The sequence below is a fragment of the Solanum pennellii genome, chromosome 4 (assembly GCF_001406875.1).
Source record: "Solanum pennellii chromosome 4, SPENNV200".
NCBI classification, from domain to species: Eukaryota; Viridiplantae; Streptophyta; class Magnoliopsida; order Solanales; family Solanaceae; genus Solanum; species Solanum pennellii.
The window spans coordinates 73193419-73213943 of record NC_028640.1 but is presented as its reverse complement, the minus strand read 5'-3'; the positions used below and the strand labels follow the sequence as shown (position 1 = coordinate 73213943).

The 20525-nt window shown below is 32.4% G+C and overlaps 4 protein-coding genes across 4 annotated transcripts; 3 read left to right on the top strand and 1 right to left on the bottom strand.

Moving 5' to 3' along the window:
* The first annotated feature begins 427 nt into the window (after nucleotides 1–427).
* On the top strand, nucleotides 428–1736 carry LOC107017042 (cyclin-D3-1-like). The gene is made up of 5 exons (XM_015217325.2): nucleotides 428–688; nucleotides 775–858; nucleotides 935–1223; nucleotides 1365–1501; nucleotides 1610–1736. The coding sequence occupies exons 1-5, from the start codon at nucleotides 428–430 to the stop codon at nucleotides 1673–1675; spliced, it is 837 nt and encodes a 278-aa protein (XP_015072811.1). The 3' UTR covers nucleotides 1676–1736.
* A 1683-nt stretch (nucleotides 1737–3419) lies between these two features.
* Nucleotides 3420–4862, top strand: LOC114076742 (cyclin-D5-2-like). The gene is made up of 5 exons (XM_027916122.1): nucleotides 3420–3779; nucleotides 3865–3951; nucleotides 4044–4341; nucleotides 4453–4589; nucleotides 4708–4862. The coding sequence occupies exons 1-5, from the start codon at nucleotides 3504–3506 to the stop codon at nucleotides 4777–4779; spliced, it is 870 nt and encodes a 289-aa protein (XP_027771923.1). The 5' UTR covers nucleotides 3420–3503; the 3' UTR covers nucleotides 4780–4862.
* A 2253-nt stretch (nucleotides 4863–7115) lies between these two features.
* On the top strand, nucleotides 7116–8568 carry LOC107017041 (cyclin-D5-3-like). Its single transcript, XM_015217324.2, has 5 exons — nucleotides 7116–7410; nucleotides 7549–7635; nucleotides 7712–8012; nucleotides 8095–8228; nucleotides 8317–8568. The coding sequence occupies exons 1-5, from the start codon at nucleotides 7126–7128 to the stop codon at nucleotides 8362–8364; spliced, it is 855 nt and encodes a 284-aa protein (XP_015072810.2). The 5' UTR covers nucleotides 7116–7125; the 3' UTR covers nucleotides 8365–8568.
* Nucleotides 8569–9975: 1407 nt separating this feature from the next.
* On the bottom strand, nucleotides 9976–17487 carry LOC107017890 (calcium-transporting ATPase 1). The gene is made up of 7 exons (XM_015218174.2): nucleotides 16886–17487; nucleotides 15987–16041; nucleotides 13967–15906; nucleotides 13245–13403; nucleotides 11416–11587; nucleotides 11020–11318; nucleotides 9976–10710 (listed from the first exon to the last, which is right to left on the bottom strand). The coding sequence occupies exons 1-7, from the start codon at nucleotides 17060–17062 to the stop codon at nucleotides 10462–10464; spliced, it is 3051 nt and encodes a 1016-aa protein (XP_015073660.1). The 5' UTR covers nucleotides 17063–17487; the 3' UTR covers nucleotides 9976–10461.
* Nucleotides 17488–20525: the final 3038 nt, after the last annotated feature.

Genomic DNA, 20525 nt, shown 5'->3' with positions numbered 1-20525 from the left:
AAATGTGTCAATTCTTTTTTAAACGGAAAGAAATAGAATGTATTAATTAATATAAGTATATAACATTTGGTTGACTGTTTAGAAATCTACGTAACGAATATACGTATAAGTTATCATGGAATCTATATATTATTTTATACGAAATAAATTGTGGAATAACTAATACCGTAATACATATATTCACCGATAACAAATCGCTACATTACTAATACATTCTTTTAATTTTGCCATATAATCATAAAATCACCCAAATAACTCCAAAAAAAAGGCACTTATGCTCTGTTTTTCAATGTGTTAAATCCCCTGTTTTTAAGAAGAAAAAATTGAATCCCTTGTTTATAGAGGTCAAAAACTCCAGTCCACATTTCAAGATTTGCTCTATATAAACACAAAATTCGCCAAGAAATAACTCAAAATCAAAAGAAAAATGGCAGAAGAAGATTGGGGTGATATTTTCACAAATCTTCGAATGAGTGCATGTCGAGGACGTCTTCAACTATTCGCCAGGCAATTTTTTGCAGAAAAAATAATTGATATTGGAGAAGATAACGAAGATTACGTCGAAAACATGCTTAAAGAAGAAGAGAAAATCGCCATTGCTGGACTCACTAACACACTTCCATTAAGAACACTCAGCCTTCCATGGCTTCCTAAAGCTCGCCGTACTGCAATCTACAACATTGTTTCCGTAATGAAATCGAAAATCGAAAATCCCATTTCATTATTTTCATTATTATTATTATTTTCATATTTTTTTTTTTTGAAATTATGCAGTTTGGAGGAAGTCTTGGAGTCAGAAAAATCACAATTTACGCAGCAGTAATTTACGTTGATAGGTTTCTTTCTTTAGTGCCAAAAGTAAGTTATTCCATTCATTACTACTCGTTCCTTCCTTCCGTTTCAATTTGCTTCGTCTTATTTTTTCTTTTTGTAGAAACGAAAAATATCGCGGATTGCGGTGTTACTTGCATATGCATGTTTATATTTGGCTTTTGAAGAACATGAAGATTATAGAGGATTATTAGTATCTGTGGACAGTCGAAGTTATACAGAAAGCATAATGAATTTAAAGTCCAGTGTGGTTACACAATTTGGAGGGATAGTGAATTTTGTTACTCCAATTCAGTTTATCAAATTTTTCTTGTCAAAATTATGTAAAGATTTTTCAAGAAAAGAGTATGCAAGAATCAAGACTGTGGAAGTCATCATGAGTACAATTGGAGGTACGTAAACGAGTCATAATTTAATCCGCCAAATATGTTTTGTTTTCTTTAAATGGTGTTGAAAGAAATGAATATTAGACGTAACTATAACTAACGCGGTTTAAATTTAGGCTAACAAACAATTTGTTTATATTGAAGCAGATGTGAGGTTAATGAGTGTTAGAGCATTTGTAATAGGAGCAGCAGCAACATTATTAGCATCAAATTCAAATATATTGACACATGAAATGATAAAGGATGAGATTAATGCCTTGCCTAAAAGATGGCTTATTCCAATTGTGAGTATTATTATTATATCTTTTTCAATTATTCACCTTTTTTTTGTAAATTATATGTTACAATTTATAATATATTAAATGTTGTAATTATACAAATTGCTTGTGCAGGATGAGATGTGCTCTTGCTATGATAGTTTGCTAGAGACCAATAGGCACAGACTTGACATAAGTTGATAATTTGGACTGTAATTTGCTGTTTTATGTAATATGTTGGACACAAACAGAAAATATTATGACATAGTTACTATTTTGGACTGTATATTGTGTAATGCTCTCTAATTTAATTCACATGTTATTGTTATTACTCTCATATTTGTATACTCCCTCCGTTTCAAAAAAGGGAAAATTGTATATAATAGCAAACTAATAACCTAAATTAAATGGAATAGCTAGGGTTTGATTTAATTGTGCTCCATAGCAAACATTAGCTAAAATTTGCCAGCGTCTCTCTCCCAGAAATCTCGCTCGCCACTCTCCATTCTCGCTCTCCTCTCTCGCTTTATACACAGAAGTGTATAATTCTGTTTTTGTTTTGTATAAAGCGAGAGAAAATTGTATATACACATGCAAAAATATATATCTTCGTGTTATACACTTAATTATACAATTCACAAACATTTTACTTCAAATATTGCAGAGAAAAAGGTCAAGGAATTATACAATTGCGAATTATACAATTGAAGTGAAATACAATTTTCTCTAGCTTTATACAACAGAAGTGTATATATTGTGTTTCTGTTTTTGTATAAAGCGAAAGAAAAACATATATCTTCTTGCTATACACTTAATATTGCAGCGAAATAGGCAGTGAATTATACAATTGTACATTATACAATTGCAGTGAAAATAGGATAGCGAATTATACAATTGCAGCGAAATAGGCCAGCGAATTATACAATTTAGGCCAGCGAATTATACACTTGTATATGTATAGCGAATTATACAGTTTTTATGTTTGCTATGGAGCGCAATTATGCAAAGTTTGCTATAGCATACAAATATGAATTTTTTGTATGCTATATGTGAAAGTTGCCCAAAAAATTAATCTTGTGGTTCTAAATTAAAGTTATGTCACATGTGTCAAAATTTCCTTTAATCTTGTTATCTTAAACATGTCACGTGAAAAATTAAAATTAAAATATTGCCAAAAAAAGAAAAGAATCATTCTTTTTAAAAACCAATAAAAAAATAAGATCATATTTTTTAAACGAAGAAAATATTATTTTTCAAACAGTTTGAAAATATTTTGAAAGTCAACTAAAACTTGTTTGAAAGTCAGCTTAATGGAACTCTTGAATGGATACAAATTACAATGAATTTCACGAGTACAAAATATTTTAGCAAAAAAAGGTTAAAATTTATCAATCTAATTTTGGTTACAATTTAAAAATTACTCTCCACTATACTTCAAATAAAGTTAAAAGGTATAGTCTTTTTTGTTCCTTTAGTACGAGCTTCTGCCCTTTTGCTCTTTTAGCGATTCGAACTTGCAATCTTCAGATTGAAAATGAGAGGTGCTTATCATATGAGCAACTCTCTCTGATCGAGTTATGTTACAGTCAATGGCAATAACGGAATTAAAATTTAAATGAATCCAAAAAAAATGCTATTAGGATGCAACATTAATCACTTACGAATCATTTAGTTGCTGGATAAAAAATAAATTATTCATATTTTAAGTTTTGTACAACTTACACGACGTTAATAAGTAGATAGAAAATAAGGTTATTCAAATATAAATTAATATGACACTTGATTGACCGTTTAGAAACGCTCGTAACTAATAATTATTTTATAGAAATAACTAATATTTACGTCAAGTAATATATAACTTTTCAATCTGTTAAATCCCCTGTTTTGAAGAGAAAAAAAAAAAGAATCCCCTGTTTTTAGAGCTCAAGATTTAGCCGCCATTTTTGCATTTTTACAGTTTTTCTTAGCTCTATATAAACTCAAAATTGCCATGAAATAACTGATCAAATAACTCAAAATCAAAAGAAAAATGGCAGAAGAAGATTGGGATGATATTTTCACAAATCTTCAAATGAGTGCATATAAAAAACCCATTTCCAGACGTATTCAACGATTCGCCGCTAGACAATTTTGGGCAGAAGAAAAAACTGATATTGGAAGAGATAATCAAGATTACGTCGAAAATATGTTTAGAATTGAAGAAACAATTGAAAATGCTGAGCTCACCAATCAACTTTCTTCAAGAACAACCCAACATCCATGGCTTCTTGAAGCTCGTCATACTGCAATTCACCACATTGTTCATGTAATTAATCGAAAATCGAAAAACCCATTTCGATTCTTTTAATCTATTTTTAATTTCATTTTTTGAAATTTCTATGTATTTGCAGACAGGAGGACCTTTTGGAGTGAAAAAAGTCACAGTTTATACAGCAGTGGTTTATGTCGATAGGTTTCTTTCATCAATGCCAATACAAGTAACTAATAATACTCCGTTCCGTCTGTTTCAATTTATTCGTCTTATTTCATTTTTAAAAAAATTAAAAAAAAAATTATTGTTTGTATGTAGAATGAAAGATTCAATGCAGCAAAGTTATTGGGAATTGCATGTCTATATTTAGCTTGTGAGCAATTGGAGGAAGATGAAGTTCAACCAGGTTTATCAGATTATTCGAGTTCTACGAAATGTTGTGGAAGAATCATAACGGAGATGAGAAATCGTGTTGTTGAACAATTTAGAGGGATTGTTACTTTTGTTACTCCAATTCAGTTCATCAAATATTTCTTGTCAAGATTCTGCAGAGATATTTCAAGAAAAGTGTACGCCAAATCCAAAACTATTGAAATCATTATGAGTACAATTGGAGGTACGTAAACGAGTCATAATTCAATCCGCCAAATGAATATTAGACGCAACTATAACTAACGTGTTTAAATTTGGGCAAATTATATAACAAACAATTTGTTTATTGAAGCAGATTTGAGGTTAATGAGTCTTAGAGCATTTGTAGTAGGGGCAGCAGCAGCATTATTAGCATCAAATACAAATATATTGACACATGAAATGATAAGGGATGAGATCAATGCATTGCCTCAAAATTGGCTTATTCCACTTGTAAGTATTTATTATATTCTTTTCAACTATTCACTTTTTTTTTAATGTTATGTCGTAACGATCGATTCTCGAAATGTCTTTTTTGGATATTAATATGTGTTGAAAATTGATTGTGCAGGATGAGGTGTGTTCTTGCTATAATCGTTTGTTAGAGACCAACATGCACAAACTTCAGATAAATTTGAACTGATTTTCACTACCAATTCTGGAAGCAAATTATAGATATATTGTTAGTGTGATTTATATAGACAATAATTAGCTGATTTTTGTAATATTTTAGAAGAAATATTGTCGGTGCGACTTGTTTTACTCATTCTTCAACAGTTACGTCGTCTGAATCTATTCCTTGAGAGCTTATACTTTCATAATCTATTTCACTACCTTCACAATACGACGTTTGTATCGATCACTTGAGAGCTTATACTTTCATGATCTATTTTCACTACCTTCACAATACGACGTTTGTATAGGTCACCAAAGGATATTTTAGTCTTACAAGGTGTTATTGTCATAAAGTAATTAATTTTAATAGCAAAATGTATCGAAATGTACCTTAAATAAATTCACACTTACTCTTAGAAAAATAAGTTATTTTCAAATTAAAAAATGACTTTTCTAATGATAATTTTATTTTATAAGTTTCAGACATTTCATATTGATTATCTCCTTATCATGTATCATTCACCGCCCCATACCTTGTCAGCCTATCCCTCTCCAGAGGCGGATGCAGATTGATAATATCAAATTCATCTATTATAATTGAGTTCATCTGAATTTGTAATTTTTAATTTTGTTTATTACAAAAATATTATTATATCGTATTGTTTAAATTTATTTTTAGGTTAATGAGAAAGTCTGATTTGGTATATCCTTAACTTTATAAAATTATTCTCATTTTGTCTTTGTTTATTTTATTTTAATTACCCACTTAGTGTTTGGTATCCATATAAAATCCAATTAAATTTAAATTTGCATAGAAAAATCACACATTGGATAGTAAAGCGCTTTTTGACCGTCTTTACTTATTATTTGATAATTTTATTTTACCATTCCATATATTTTCATAGTAAATCTATCCAGTAACATACTTAAGAAGAAACAGACTAGTTTTTGAATTTCTAGATTCAAACAAGTCTATCTAAATTGTTTGACTCTCGAAAAAACAAAAAATATCATATAAGTTGAGAGAGAAAGTATTACTATACATTACAAAATAATATGTAACAACCGTCCCATCCGAATATATCTTAGGTTGAGGCAAATAAATAAATCCCATAATTTGTTTTATTCCATTGCTTGTTGAATATAATTGATGAAGTGCTTATGCCTCGTTTCTTTATTGATGATGTTTAGTCTCCTCTGTTGCCTAGGTTAATGAATCATAGGCCATCAGCAGCTAAAATATTATTAGATTAAACAGATTTTTTACCATACGAGCAATGGAGATAGAGATAAAAGCTTTGCCTATAAATGGATTTCTTCAAATTGTAAAGTTTTATTTTTTTTAATTATATGATTTAGATAAATGCTTTGCATATTTGTATAGTGTAATGGAGTTTTTGTGTTAATTCAGGCTGATGTGACATATCCGTGTATCGCCACGGAAGAGTATTTCTTGGATAAATTTCATATCCTTCTTTCGAATCTTTTAGTACTAGAAATATTTTAGTTCTTCTCTCTCTGTTTATAATACCTCAAAGAGAATTCGAACGTCCTTTGGTAGCTAGTAAGGAGAAATAATATACGTGTATTATGAACGATAAATGACTAAATAACAAATCGTAATTGATACGAACACATAATTTTTAAAATATAATAAATGTAACGCTAAAATATTGAAGGATTGTATGGAGAAAATTAATGTTTGATAGTCTCTTCCCCCAATCCTCACCTCCACACACATTCACATCTTGTTATGATGGTTATTAGTTTCTATTGTTAGTTTAGATATTATTTTTATTTTGATCATTAATTAAGTTTAATTGTATCGTATCGTTTAAATTCATTATTAGGTAATGAAGAAAAGATCTATTTTAGGTAGCGATCGATTTGGTGTGTTCGTGTCGTTGTCTTAAAATTTTCTTCTCAATTTGTCTTCTTTACTTATTTTTTGGGGGGTTCCCACCCGGTGTCCAATATCCATATTTGGGCGTGATTAAATTCATATTTGCATCCGGAATCTCCACATTTGATGGTAAAGCACTCCCTAACTGTCTTTACTTATCGTTTGATAATCTTATTTTTATCATGTGATTTGCATTTTCAGAGTAGCTCTATTTCGTAATCTACTCTTCTTGTGCGATTATCATTCAAAATTATAGACGTATGACATTATGTAAAGAATTGACATAATCCATCTGAACATTTTATTCATTAAAACAATACGATACCATACTATAAATTATGAAACAATAGGTAACTTTCTGTTATTTTTCAGTTTTTTCTGTTATTTTTCAGTTATTAGTATTATATAAACGGTTATTCCCACAAGTAATAATATCACACAAAAATCATAAGGGAGAGCAATCAAAGAAAGATGGAAAGTTCTGAATATCTGACTGAAGAAGAAGATGAAGAAATGCAACAAGAAAATGGCGTCAATGATGATGACGACGATGACAATAATAGCAATGACGATAATGATGACGACGACGACCACAACAGCAATGATGACAATGATGACGATGATGATAATGACATACAGATATTGATCGACCGAGAAATCACTGATGTTCGACTTAATGATCAAGAAGTTGAAGAACTTGTGAATGACAATTGGAATCAAGAAATTCGAACTCATGCAATCCATTACATTAGCAGAGTTAGTAATCAAGAACCCAATTCACTTCATTTTCATAAATTTACAGAGCATGTCAAAAATCATCAACTCTGGCCATTTTCCCCTGAATTTGTTGTTGTTATGATAAAAAGACTGATCTTTTTTTCAATATTGGTACAGACAGGGCGACAATTTCGAATGAGCAGACGAACAATTTACAGAGCAGTGATGTATGTGGACAGATTTCTTGCCCAGATGAGATTAGATGTAAGAAAAGAAAAATTGATTCCTCCGAAAACAATACGATACCATCTAAGATTATTTTTTGTTGTTGAATTTGTAGAATGGAATGCTCTGGGCAGTGAGGTTATTAGCAGTGACTTGTTTAGCATTATCTGCAAAAATGAATGATAACATAGATGATGTGCCATCACTATCAGAGTATCCATTAGGACCTTACGAAATTAATGTGAATCACATAACGCGAATGGAGCGTTTGGTTCTTGATGAATTCAGCTGGAATATGAACTGTGTTACTCCTTTTGATTTCGGAAATTTTTTCGTATCAAGATTCTGCAGAGATGTTACAAGATTACACATAACTCGAATAACAACGGCTCGAATCATCATGATTGCTTTAAGAGGTAGTAATTAGTAAAGTCCTAATTAATTTACTTACCCCCCCCCCTGTTTTCTGATCATTTGTTAATTTATTTGTTTAAGCAGATTTGAGTTTAATGAATCATAGACCATCTGTAATAGCAGCAGCTGCAACATTATTAGCAGTAAACAGAGATTTCACCATACAAGAATTGGTTATGGAGATAAATGATTTGCCTATAAATGGATTTCTTCAAATTGTAAGTTACAATTTTTTTTAATTTTTATGATTTAGATAAATGTTTTGCCTATTTCTAATAGTCTAATGGAGTTTTTGTGTTAATTCAGGCTGATGTGAGTTACTGCTACAAGAGAATGCTACAGCTGAACATTTGAGGAGTTTAATTGCGCCGACTTTTCACTTTTGATGCTGTACCTGTTTTGGATTCTTCAAATATACATTACTTTTTTGGCGAATCGATACGCACCCATTGACATTTTTTGAAGAATCTGAGTAACATAGCCTAGCAGAAGAAATATTTTTGCTTCTTTTTGTTAGATAAACAAATAGGGGATTCATTGATTGTTGAACTGATTCATTGTTAATACTAGTGGACATGTGTGTTTCTACTCTCTGTGTGTTCATAATATCTCAGGAGAACTTGAAGGTCGTTTAGTAGTTGGTTAGGAGAAATACTAGACTTGTATTATAAAAGATGAATGATAAATAAAGCCCTATTTCTTTACAATTCATATATAACTTATTTTAAAATCAAACAAAAAGTTCTATTTTAATTCCTCATGCCTCATGGTCAGGGTATAGATAAGTAATTACCATTATAGATAAGTAATTACCATCCGAGCATATCAGATTACATAAAGTGGTCACTTGGAGATGAAGGGACTCAATTGATTAATTTCAAATTATTAGATACATTGCTTATTTTAATTGATAATTGAATTTAATTGTATAAAATCATCGTTAGATAACTATAAAAAGATTCATTTTTAGGTAACGATCGATTTGGTGTGATTATGTCAGTACCTTAATATTTTTTTCTCATTTTATCTTTACTTAATTTATTTATTTTTTGTTTCCCACCCGGTATAAGATCCCTAATTTGAGTCTGACTAAATTCGAGTTCGCGTTGAAAAATTCCATATTGAATGGTAAAACGCTCCCTAACCGTCTTTACTTACATAATCAGCCGAGAAATCACCGACGCTCGACTTAATAATCAAGAAGTTGAAGTACTTGTGAATGACAATTGGAATCAACAAATGCGAACTCATGCAATCCATTACATTCACAGAGTTAGTAATCAGGAACTCAATTCACTTCATTTTTCATAAATTTACAGAGCATGTCAAAAAAAAAAACACCAACTCTGCTCATTTTCGCCTGAATATGTTGTTGTTATGATAAAAAAGACTGATGTTTTTTTTCAATTTTGATACAGACAGGGCCACAATTTCGATCTAGCAGTGACTTGTTTATCATTATGTGCAAAAATGAATGAAAACATAGATGATGTGCCACCATATCCAGTTGGAGCTTACAACATTAATGTGAATGCCATAAGGAGAATGGAGATTTTGGTTCTTGTTGAATTCAATTGGGATTGTGTTACTCCTTTTGATTTTAGAAATTTTTTTCATATCAAGAGATGTTACAAGAATAGACATAACTAGAATGAGTAGGTGATTCATTGATTGTTGTATATGTTGAACTGATTCATTGTAAGTACTCGTAATATTTTTGGATACGTGTGCTTCTACTCTCTGTGTTAATAATACCTCGAGAGAACTTGAAGGTCGTTTGGTAGCTAGTCAGGAGAAATACTATATCATAAAAGATATCTGATAAATAAAAACCCTATTTCTTTTGTTTTAGAAGCAGCTTAAACAAAATCTACATTACAATTCATACATAATCAAACAAGCTCTTACATAGTTGGCCATATGGTCTAACTGCCATAGTCACCATTCATACTTCAGACAGAGATGTAGATTGGAGGAACACCACTGTAATGAAATCGTTGCGATAATGACAAGGTAGTAATTTGACTGAAAGAACTAGTAATGGCTGAAATAAGTTAATGTAGAGCAAAACAAAAAGAGAAAATTGAATATGATTGTTCCCAAAATATTGATATGATGATGCAATGAAACAAAGCCAACCAGCAGCATACCATATGAAGGTGTAATTACAACCATGGCATGTTCAGAAATACTTCACAAATGTTTCCCTTAAGGTGTTTTTAAGGAGAATGAAGCCGCTCAGTATCTTCAGAGCGGTCTTCCAAACATTATGAGAAACTGTTGGAAATTGATCAACTTGACCAACTCTTGCTGCCCATTTATGTCAAGATCTCCCCCACCTTCAAGACTGAGCGCTTTGACACTGATGATTCATAGATGCAAACATTTGAGTCGATGCCCTTGAGTGAAGTTCAAGCCAGTTGTAACTTACTAGTTTCCTCCAAGTTGAGTTCAGCTTGATCCTACTGGGATCATCTTGATGGCAGCAGCAATCGGCATTCCCACGAATCCAATTGCAACACTTGTAAACCACTGGTGGAATGTAAGGGGAGAAGTGCTTGCAAAGGTACCGAGGAATTCAACAATAATGATCTGGAAAAGAGCTGTAGAGCTGAGGACAGCAACAAAAACATAGTTGTCCAGTATACCTTTGAAGACATTTATCTTTTCCATATCTCTAGAGCTAATCTCATTGAAAACCTGCAAGAGAACACAGAGATTATACTTAGGTGTTACTAGTGGATTTAGTGATGTTCTACCCGGCGTTTTCAACCTCCTCGGTTGATCTAAATGTGGCAGTGACATGCTTTTTTCCCATTATGGAAACAAAATGATAATATTGAGAAAGCTTTCATGTAAACCTGCAGTAATCTGTGTTTTTAATTCATTTTACATATGTCAAATAACAGCAACAAGATGGGAATCAACTAAAAAAATCATAAATATGCTATGCTTAATGCATTAGGAAGAGCGAAAGATTATACGTTGAAAGGCAAACTGGTAAATTACCTGACAGAACACAAAAGAGTTGAAGATGACTGTGTTCAAAATCAAGTCAGCATCTGTTCCATCAAGATGAAAGAGAGCTTTGCCAGTAGTTTGAAGATACCATATGACTACAAATTGGTAAAAAGATTGTCCCAAAATGTTCCTCCACATGACATTGCTAATGAAGTTCCCCTTCCTTCCTACAGGTGTTCGCTTCATCAAGTCATCATTAGGAGGTTCAGTAGCTAGTGCAAGAGCTCCCAGTGTGTCCATGATCATGTTGACCCACAGAAGCTGAACAGCAGTAAGTGGAGCACTACCTGAAAATGTATAGAAGAACATCTCAAAATTACAACTTCCAGGGTAAATGTGTTCAAGGTAGTAAAAAGTAATTCTTATTTGCTCAAGATACGCTACCTGTCAAACAGGCTGAAGAAAAGTTGACAATCAAGGCAACCACATTTACGGTCAGCTGAAATTGAACAAACTTTTGAATATTCACATAAACTGAGCGTCCCCATTTGGCCACAGTCACAATTGTTGAAAAATTATCATCTAAAATTATAACGTCTGCACTCTCTTTAGCTACCTGGAACCAAAAACCAGACAACATGATGAATCCAGGAAAACAAATAAACATCAAGTAACCATATAAAATCTGTGTCCTACTACAGAAAGCAAGGTGAAAAAAATCACTTTCTCTTTGAAGTCCAAATTGTGAATGGAATACTAGGTATTGGCACTACTAATCTTAGAGAGGAAAATGGGAGGTTCAAACAAGTTGATGAATGGAAATTTTCCAGCTTCTCTAAGTGCTGATGAATAGCAGCTCTTTAGTTCTATTAAGCCAGAAATATTAGAAGTTTATATAGTAGGATCCTAAAACAACGAATTCATTGTTTAACAGTACAACAGCCAAATCAAATTTAAAAAAATTCCTTACCAAAAAAATAAATTTAGTTTTGAAGTTTATATAGTTAAAAAGAAGAAAAACTAATACACATCAGGAGAGTAGTCATTCAGGAAAGACCCACTAACAGCACTTGCGAGGCTATACATATTCATCATCAATAATTAACAAAATAATAATCATATCTATACTCATTACCGTACTGTATAACTGAATCAATAGAGTATAATTTACAATCTTTGACCAGGAATGCAAAGATCAAATGAAATGCCTAAATAGAACAGAGAAAATCCTGAATAGGAGATCAAGTGCAAGTGAAGCTAAGTTGCTTATGGCATTACAAAAGGAAGATATAAAACGAGAGAAGTCATTAGCCCTTGGCAGATAAAAGAAAGTGGAGCCATGAAGGAACTTCTTATTTTATTGTAGAGTAACATAATGTTGTTGAAGAAAAAGGTCATGATCTCCATAGAACTAAAGAGAGAGGAAATCCATAAGCATGCAGCAGAAAAAAAGAAAGTAAAGCCATGTCAAAACTTAATTTTTGTAAAGTAAATTCTTTGTGAAGGAACAATAGGTGGTGAACAGAAAATGGTCACAATTGCTTCACTGTAGAAGAAAAATTTCAGCATTTTCCTAGGCCCAAAATACATACAACTAATCTCCTTAATAAGAGTGGAGGCAAATCATATAAAGACTTCCTCCAAAAACTTTACGGTCCGTATTTGGGAGAACAGGCCAGGTTTAGCAATGACAAACAATTTTTTTACTTTCCCAGTTTAACCTACTTTGACTAGCACACATGTTTAAGTGGAGTTATGTAGATGCAAGTCAATATTTTCTGTCAAACATTCTAATGTCACACTCGACATGGTTAACCAATTAGTCATTTTACAAGTTTCTTCTAACGTGAAGATACTACATCGAATTTTTGCACGGCAACAGCCGTAGTTTTTATGGGAAATACTTCACTTCAAATTAATCAAGGGAAAGTGCAATTCTAAATGGAGTGGAATATAACAAATTATGCTAGCTCTTCGACAGAAAATCAGAAAGAACTCATCCTCTTTTATACACACTTATCCTTTCAAGGAAAAAAAATGGTTAAGTATCTGCTATTTACTAGTTGGTAAGAAACATTGCTTTCACAGTCTTCCTTCTGATGTTTTATTCAATTAACATGCACTGGATACCAGTACTTCTCACATTGACTAATTTGCAGCTGAAATAGAGGGTGGTACTCTCAAGGTTGCACTTGCTTGAAAAATCAACAAGTTCCCATTGTCAAACCACACTTGAGAAGATAATTTATACTACAACAGTAACTAAATATCACCTCAGTTCCAGCAATGCCCATAGCAAGACCTATATCTGCTTCATGAAGGGCAGGAGCATCATTAGTGCCGTCTCCAGTCACTGCAACAACTTCTTGAAAGGTCGTACGTAAATGTTTCACTAGCGTATGTTTATCCATTGGAGAAGAACGTGCCATCACCTAAGCAAATAGATGAAGAAGATATTAATATCTCTCTGGTACCCGATCAGCACAGCAGACAAACAAATGAGATGAGGTAATATAGTAAGGAAAGTAGGACAATCCACAAAAACGACCTCAGATTAATATAATCAGCTTGCTGTTCATGAACAACGACAACAACAACTGAACCTTTGTCCCACACAAGTTTGGGTTGACTATATGAATCCTCACTAGCCATGTTTCTCCATCTAACCTCATCCCAGGCCAACATTATATTAAATAATAATAGGGATAAAAATAAATATTAAAGTAAAAAATACTAGAAGTTCATCACTTTTTGTGCGTGAACGTAAAACAAAATATCTTTATTCGACAGGTGCAATCCAAGATCAACAACTCAAAAATCCGGAAAGAACATATACATACAACATATCATCACTTTCTGTGCATGAACATAAAACAAAATATCTTAATTTGATAGGTGAAGTGAAAATGCAATCCAAGTTCAACAACTTCAAAAAATGCAATCCTGGAAAGAACTTATGCATATAGCAAAGTGAAATAATTATTTCTGAAGGCACCTGTAACTTTGGAATTATTTGTTGCAGCTCGGCCTCACTCTGCATCCTAAATACTGGACCTTCGATCGCAATACCATCATCAGTCAGAATTCCACATTCTCTAGCAATAGCCTTAGCAGTATTTATATTGTCTCCAGTGACCATTCTCACAGTGATTCCAGCTGATCTACAGATTGCGACAGACTCCTTAACACCAGGACGAACGGGATCTTTAATGCCTACAATTCCTATGCAGGTATATCCCTCAAAGGGGATAGGAGTTTCAGCAGGGTACTCATCACCGATGTCCTTGTAGGCAAGGCAAAGAGTTCGAAGAGCTTCATTAGCAAATAGGTCAATCGTATCATTCAGATGGTTAATTGAAGCTTCATCTAGGGGAACAACCTCACCGCTAGAGTTTAGGAAACTGTCACATGAAGCCAAAATTATTTCAGATGCTCCTTTACAGTGTGCACGGAGACCTTTTCCAGGAAGTTCTATAACTACACCCATTCTCTTCTTCGTTGAATTGAATGGCTCAACCTTTACAAGTCTAGATGATTGACGCTCTTCCTGGAAATTCCCTCCAAGCAAAAGACCAAACTCCAAAAGAGCAGTTTCAGTCGGTGTTCCCAGAATTTCAATTTTTTTATCTTCATTCTTTACTATTTCTCCCCCAGTATTATTGAATATAGACTGGATTAGTATTTTCAATGCAGAATTAGAAACTTCAGAGCAGATATTAGAACCATCCTTAGAGCTTTCAGTTTCTATGATTTTACCGCAAATGCATGCTTTTACAACTGCCATATGATTAGTCGTTAATGTCCCAGTCTTGTCACTACAGATGGTAGTTGCAGAACCCATTGTCTCACAAGCAGCCAAATGGCGCACAAGTGCCTTATCATTCATCATCTTCTTCATAGCAAATGCTAGACTCAATGTCACAGCCAAAGGAAGCCCCTCAGGAACAGCAACCACAACAATTGTAACTGCAATGGCAAAGTATTCCAGCATTTCTTGGGCATCATCCATAGACCAGCTCCATTGGGACCCTTCCCCTAGTTTGCGGCTATATAAGCCTTGCACCAACACAGCGAATGTGATGACAGCAAAAAACAGACCTATTTTACCAATAATAGTTGCCACTCCATTCAGTTTAACCTGCAATGGGGTCTCATCATCTCCTCCTTCACTAAGAGTAGCCATCAGTTTACCCCACTGGGTTCTCATCCCAACAGTAGTGATAAGCATTTTACACGAGCCATCACGAACTTTGGTTCCAGAGAGGAGAAAAGGATTTTCAGCAGTTACATTAATGGGTTCACTCTCCCCTGTTAAGCTTGATTCGTCTATCAACAAAGAAAATCCAGAGAGGAAGAGTCCATCAGCTGGTACCTGATCCCCAATAGCAAGATGAACAATATCACCAGGAAGTAAATCATATATTGATATTTTTTGCCTGTAGCCATTTCTAGTGACCTGAACTGTAATCTTTTTCTTCTCTTTATCTAAATCCTTAAACTGTAAAGACTGTCTATAGTCACTTGTAGCAGTAACAAATACAACCAGCAGGATACTTGCAACAATACCAAGTCCATCATGTGCACCCTTCGGCCATCCTTCAGTCATTATGCCAACAACCAACGATACAAAAGCACAAACACCAAGTATCATGAGGGTTGTATCTTGAAGAGCTTCCCATACAAAAATCCAGAAGCCCCTTGGTGGGCTCTCAATAAACTTATTGATCCCATATATTTCTTTTCGTCGGCTAAGCAAATCAGCAGAAGTACAAATACCATTGGTGGTTGATGTTGATAGCTTTTTTGCAATACCCTCAACCGCACCATGAACTTTTAGCTTCCTCAAATTGTGGCCCTCGACTATTGATCCCAACTCATCGCCACATATTTGGAACCCGGCAGCTTTCACTTCCTCCGGGACAGTGTAACTTACTCCTGAATATATTCAGTTGAACATCTTTAAAGATGAAAATTTAAATACTGGAAGCTGGCCATTGAAATACGTAATCACATACCTTGAATAAAGCTAAGTGCAGCTTGTGAAACCAGCACAGCAACTCTTAGTTTCTCCTACATTAATGAAATGCAGATTATACCCATTTTCAGAAATAAGAACAGAGAAACAAGCTCTCTGGAGTCAAAGTGCAGTATACTTCTTTCCTTAGTTTAGACTTTAGAGAAAAAAATTACTTGAGCACAACAGAGCAATACTACTTGAAATGCCAGAAATTTACACCCACGAGATAACCAACTTCAATGATTCAGTATAAACTTAACGATTTGACAATTGAAGAAAAAATGTGATCCAAACTTGTTAAGGAGAATCAGGAAGGACCTATGCAGACAAGAAACTAGAACCAGCACATTCTTCGAGACACATTAAAGGAACTTCTACTCCAAACTACGTTTTTATTTTCAGGATTTTACTCTACATTATAGCTCCTTTTTAGCTAAATACTTCCTCTTTCACTCAACTTGTAGTCTTTCTCGTATAGTCTTCAAATATCTAAATTTTAATTTTAGATATTGAATTGATCTGATTTAATTTCACTCCTGGGAATAGTAAAATCGACTCTCGAGAATGAAAACATGACCAATCAAAGTAAACTGAATGAATATATACTACTTTCAACTATGAATCCTCTATATTCATTTTGCTCTATTTTGCTGCTTCAATGGAAACACCGAAAACAAAGTATCAGTATGAAAAAAAATAGCATTCCTCTGTAGATCCTAGAAGTTACACAAGACAGGGACATAAAATATCTGTCCCGGCAAAATATCTCCGTCCAATTTACTTTTTCACAGAGCAAAATTGTAAAGCAAGCGGATGAGACGAAAAAGGTCAACTAAAGTAACTAACAATTGCACAATATTCCTACTTGTGATGCAAACGAAGAATAAGATTGTTAACCTGATTGGATCGCTGGATGGCCCGAGCTTCAAAGCGTTTCGACAGGTTCGCTGTGAATCTGAACCTACGTTTCGGATTTTTAACCAGCCAACACAGCTTCCTCCATCTCTGAAGCGCTTCCTCCGATGAATTCTTCGGTTTCACTTCTCCATAATTATCCTTAATATAATCCTCCATAACTCTTAAACTTAGCTGATTTTTTCGAAATCCTAAGCTAATCTCATTTACAGATCGAGAAAAATCGTTACTCTAATAACACTTGAATCAATCAATCAAAAAAAAATTCACTTAGCTTTTTCGTTGTTTATATATTCCGTAGTACCTAATACGGCATTACATTACAACTTTAGAAAAAGCAGTTGATGATAGTGACTATTTTTCGCTTTAATTGACTAGAAAACATACTGTTCAAGTCAAATAGAAGTTTCTTTTGAAGAAAAAAAATAACGAAGAGAGAAGAGATAGTACAGTAGATCTGTGCTCCGCCGTGTGCTCCGCCACGATCAGCTGGTGGAAATGGGCGGTTTCCGAAATTGTTGGTGTAGTGTAATGGAGGAGTGGAAAGTGGAAGAGTGATAACACTAAAATGGCGCTACATTCTATGCGTTTCACGTCTATAATTTTATTGCTCCAAAATTATTTAATATTATTATTATTTTCGTGAATGATTTATTTTTTTTTTGTATGTTTTAAAAAGAAAAACGATTATTATTCTTTTTTTATAATATATTTTAATTTTAATTTTCAACGTAACATATTTAAGATTACAAGATTAAAGTATATTTTGATATATTTGATATAACTTTAATTTAGAATCACAAGATTCTAAATATAAATTAAACTCCGTTTCAAGTCAAACTAGGTCATTCTTTTTGAAACGGGGGAAATATAAATTATTTTGAATAGGAATAAATTAAAATTTTATATGTAAATATGATCTTTGTTTTTCCTTTTTGTTGTTAATTTACAAAAATATATCATACTTCCTCCGTTTCAAAAAGATTGAGCCAGTTTGACTTAGAACGGAACTTAAGAAAAGAAAGAAGATTTTTTGATCTTGTGATTTTAAACTAAAGTTATGTCAAATGTATCAAAATATCCTTTAATCTTTAATCTTGTGGTCTTAAACATGTCATATGAAAAACTAAAAATTAAAATATTGTCAAAAAAGGAACGAGGACATTCTTTTTAAAACAGACTAAAAAGAAAATAAAATCATTTTTTTAAATTGAGAGTACTCTTATAAGCAAGTACTAACAAAAAAGAAATATTAAAATGAGCAAAGTCGTGATAATATAAATAGGTATGTTCGTTTGCAGTTAATGCTAATTTCTATTTTCTAACCATTTTTATGACTGATAAATATCTATTTCAAATCATCTTGTACTTGTATTGCTTGCCTATCAGTGTAATAAATGATATACTTTCTCCGTTCACTTTTGGTTAGTAAAATCTTCGAATATTAATCATTTATGAGGGAATGTAATATATAAAATTATATAATTATGTATAAAAATAAATATTTTTTATTAAATATAAAAAATATATTTCTTTATTTGATTAACGATACATGAATTTGTTTATTTGATTAACGATACATGTGGGCACAAGTATACAGAGAACAAAAACGTAACGACATTGGCACGATAAGACATGTATTAATTGTCAGAATCCCACTATAACTTATGTATAATTGTCATTATCACTATATGCTTCCAAACTAATGATATAATTTTTTATTTTAAGATATTTCGATTGCACTTGCCTATAATTAAATCAGAGTAGGTAATTTAGTATCGTATTTTATTTATTTATTTATTTTTGTTATATATACATAGTGTGAAAATATAGTTTATTTATTTTTTAGTAGATCTAATTAGGTGTCCGTATTAAAAAATGACAAAAGTCTCATATCGGTGGTTAATGAGCTGAGTTGACTCTTTATAACGTTTGGACAATCCTTCTTCCTTGAGCTAACTTTTGGGTGTGAGTTAGGCCTAAAACTTAATTTAACATGATATCAGAGCATAACCCGTCTCACCCGATGTTGGGGCCCCAAAAATCAAAATTGTTCACTCACCAAAAGTTATGCACTTGCGTGAGGTGGAGTTTAAAGAATGACAAAAGTCTTACATATGTGGTTAATGAAATAGGTGAACTCCTTATAAGATTTGAATAGTCCTTCTCCCTTTAAGCTAATTTTTAGGGTTTGAGTTAGCTCTAAGACCTAATTTAATAATCGAGAATCTATCAAAAATTTATAATTATAAAAATAAAATTTGCATATATTTTATCTTAAATTATCGATACGGTGTTGTTGTTGTAGATCTAATTGGATGCATATTAAAAAGAAAAAAGAGATTATTGGATACTTGATTTTTCTAAGTTAAATACATTGTTTAGCACATGTTGACAGAGTGGATGACATATACGTTGGCCGCCCATAAGTTTCTTGTTTTTTTGTGTTTTTAAAATATTAATTTTGATTCATAATGTTCAAGGGGAAGTGGAAAAATCAAATCACATTTAAGTGGATTAATGAATCGTTTATTTATTAATTCGGTTTATTCTCGCTTATTTTTGATCCTACAAAAATATTATGTTTATGAAAACATAAAAAAGATTGAAGTTTCAAAATAGAGTAAAAAGAACATACTTGAATGAATATCATTGTCAAATATTTAAAATCGTAGTTAATCACTTAGGGTATGTTTGGTATGAAGGAGAACATTTTTGAATTAAAAATCACCGTTTTAATTTATTTCTTTTATCTCCAGTTTTAGTCTGCTTGAAAAAAAAGTACTTTTCCTTTTTCGACAACTCCTTACTTTCAACTTTCCACATAACGTGTTTATACATAATATGATTAAAGATCATTTTGATACACTCTTCATATCTTAGTTTTAGATCAAATAATTCAGAATTTTTCTTTACTTTCTTTAACTCTGTCAACTCAATACGAAACAAACAAAGAGATGTAATTTGCTTAAAGAAACATGATTCTTTTTTGTGCTTCATGGAGAGATGAGTAAGGCCCAATACGCAACCACAAGCCCAAAATAGGTGGGCCGGGCTTTTCTCAAACTCAACATAAATTGGGCCTGCATCTTACTTAGAGCCCAGTTAGGTGTTCGATGACAACAAATGGGCCTACGTCTTAAAGCCCATTTAGGGGTTTGCTGCAATTCATGCAGTGTGGTTCATCATTTGGCAACAAAGAATATTTACATTAAAATCTCTCGAAATTAATATAATTGTAACCACAAAATCTTATTATTTTATAGAAATATTATTTAATTAATAAATTAATATTAATTAATGTAAAGAGTATTTTCGAGATTCACATCACTATAGAATAAGATTTGACTTTATATGCTTATTATTAACTATAATATTGTTTTGTACATACTAATTAAAACTTTAAATACACCTTCATAATATTATTTTTGAGAACCATGTTGCTATAAATAAAACTATAATTTTCTCCTATAAAAATATATGTCCCTAGAAATAATGCCAAATAATGGGAGTGGATTGATGAAATTATAAAATCACGCGTGCATTGACTAATCTAATCAAATCCATTTGCCTTTTAGAAACAATTATTACCTCTATGATTATTTCTAAATTTCTTGTCATT

Excerpts from the sequence above, each read along its gene's own strand:
- LOC107017042 (XM_015217325.2), top strand. The coding sequence starts at position 428 with ATGGCAGAAGAAGATTGGGGTGATATTTTCACAAATCTTCGAATGAGT. Across the intron at positions 689-774 it reads CAATCTACAACATTGTTTCC|TTTGGAGGAAGTCTTGGAGT; the intron begins GTAATGAAATCG and ends GAAATTATGCAG. Across the intron at positions 1,224-1,364 it reads CATCATGAGTACAATTGGAG|ATGTGAGGTTAATGAGTGTT; the intron begins GTACGTAAACGA and ends ATATTGAAGCAG.
- LOC114076742 (XM_027916122.1), top strand. The coding sequence starts at position 3,504 with ATGGCAGAAGAAGATTGGGATGATATTTTCACAAATCTTCAAATGAGT. Across the intron at positions 3,952-4,043 it reads TTTCATCAATGCCAATACAA|AATGAAAGATTCAATGCAGC; the intron begins GTAACTAATAAT and ends GTTTGTATGTAG. Across the intron at positions 4,342-4,452 it reads CATTATGAGTACAATTGGAG|ATTTGAGGTTAATGAGTCTT; the intron begins GTACGTAAACGA and ends TTATTGAAGCAG.
- LOC107017041 (XM_015217324.2), top strand. The coding sequence starts at position 7,126 with ATGGAAAGTTCTGAATATCTGACTGAAGAAGAAGATGAAGAAATGCAA. Across the intron at positions 7,411-7,548 it reads CAATCCATTACATTAGCAGA|ACAGGGCGACAATTTCGAAT; the intron begins GTTAGTAATCAA and ends ATATTGGTACAG. Across the intron at positions 7,636-7,711 it reads TTGCCCAGATGAGATTAGAT|AATGGAATGCTCTGGGCAGT; the intron begins GTAAGAAAAGAA and ends TTGAATTTGTAG.
- LOC107017890 (XM_015218174.2), bottom strand. The coding sequence starts at position 17,062 with ATGGAGGATTATATTAAGGATAATTATGGAGAAGTGAAACCGAAGAAT. Across the intron at positions 11,588-13,244 it reads TGGGCATTGCTGGAACTGAG|GTAGCTAAAGAGAGTGCAGA; the intron begins GTGATATTTAGT and ends TTTTGGTTCCAG. Across the intron at positions 10,711-11,019 it reads ACTCTTTTGTGTTCTGTCAG|GTTTTCAATGAGATTAGCTC; the intron begins GTAATTTACCAG and ends GTTCTCTTGCAG.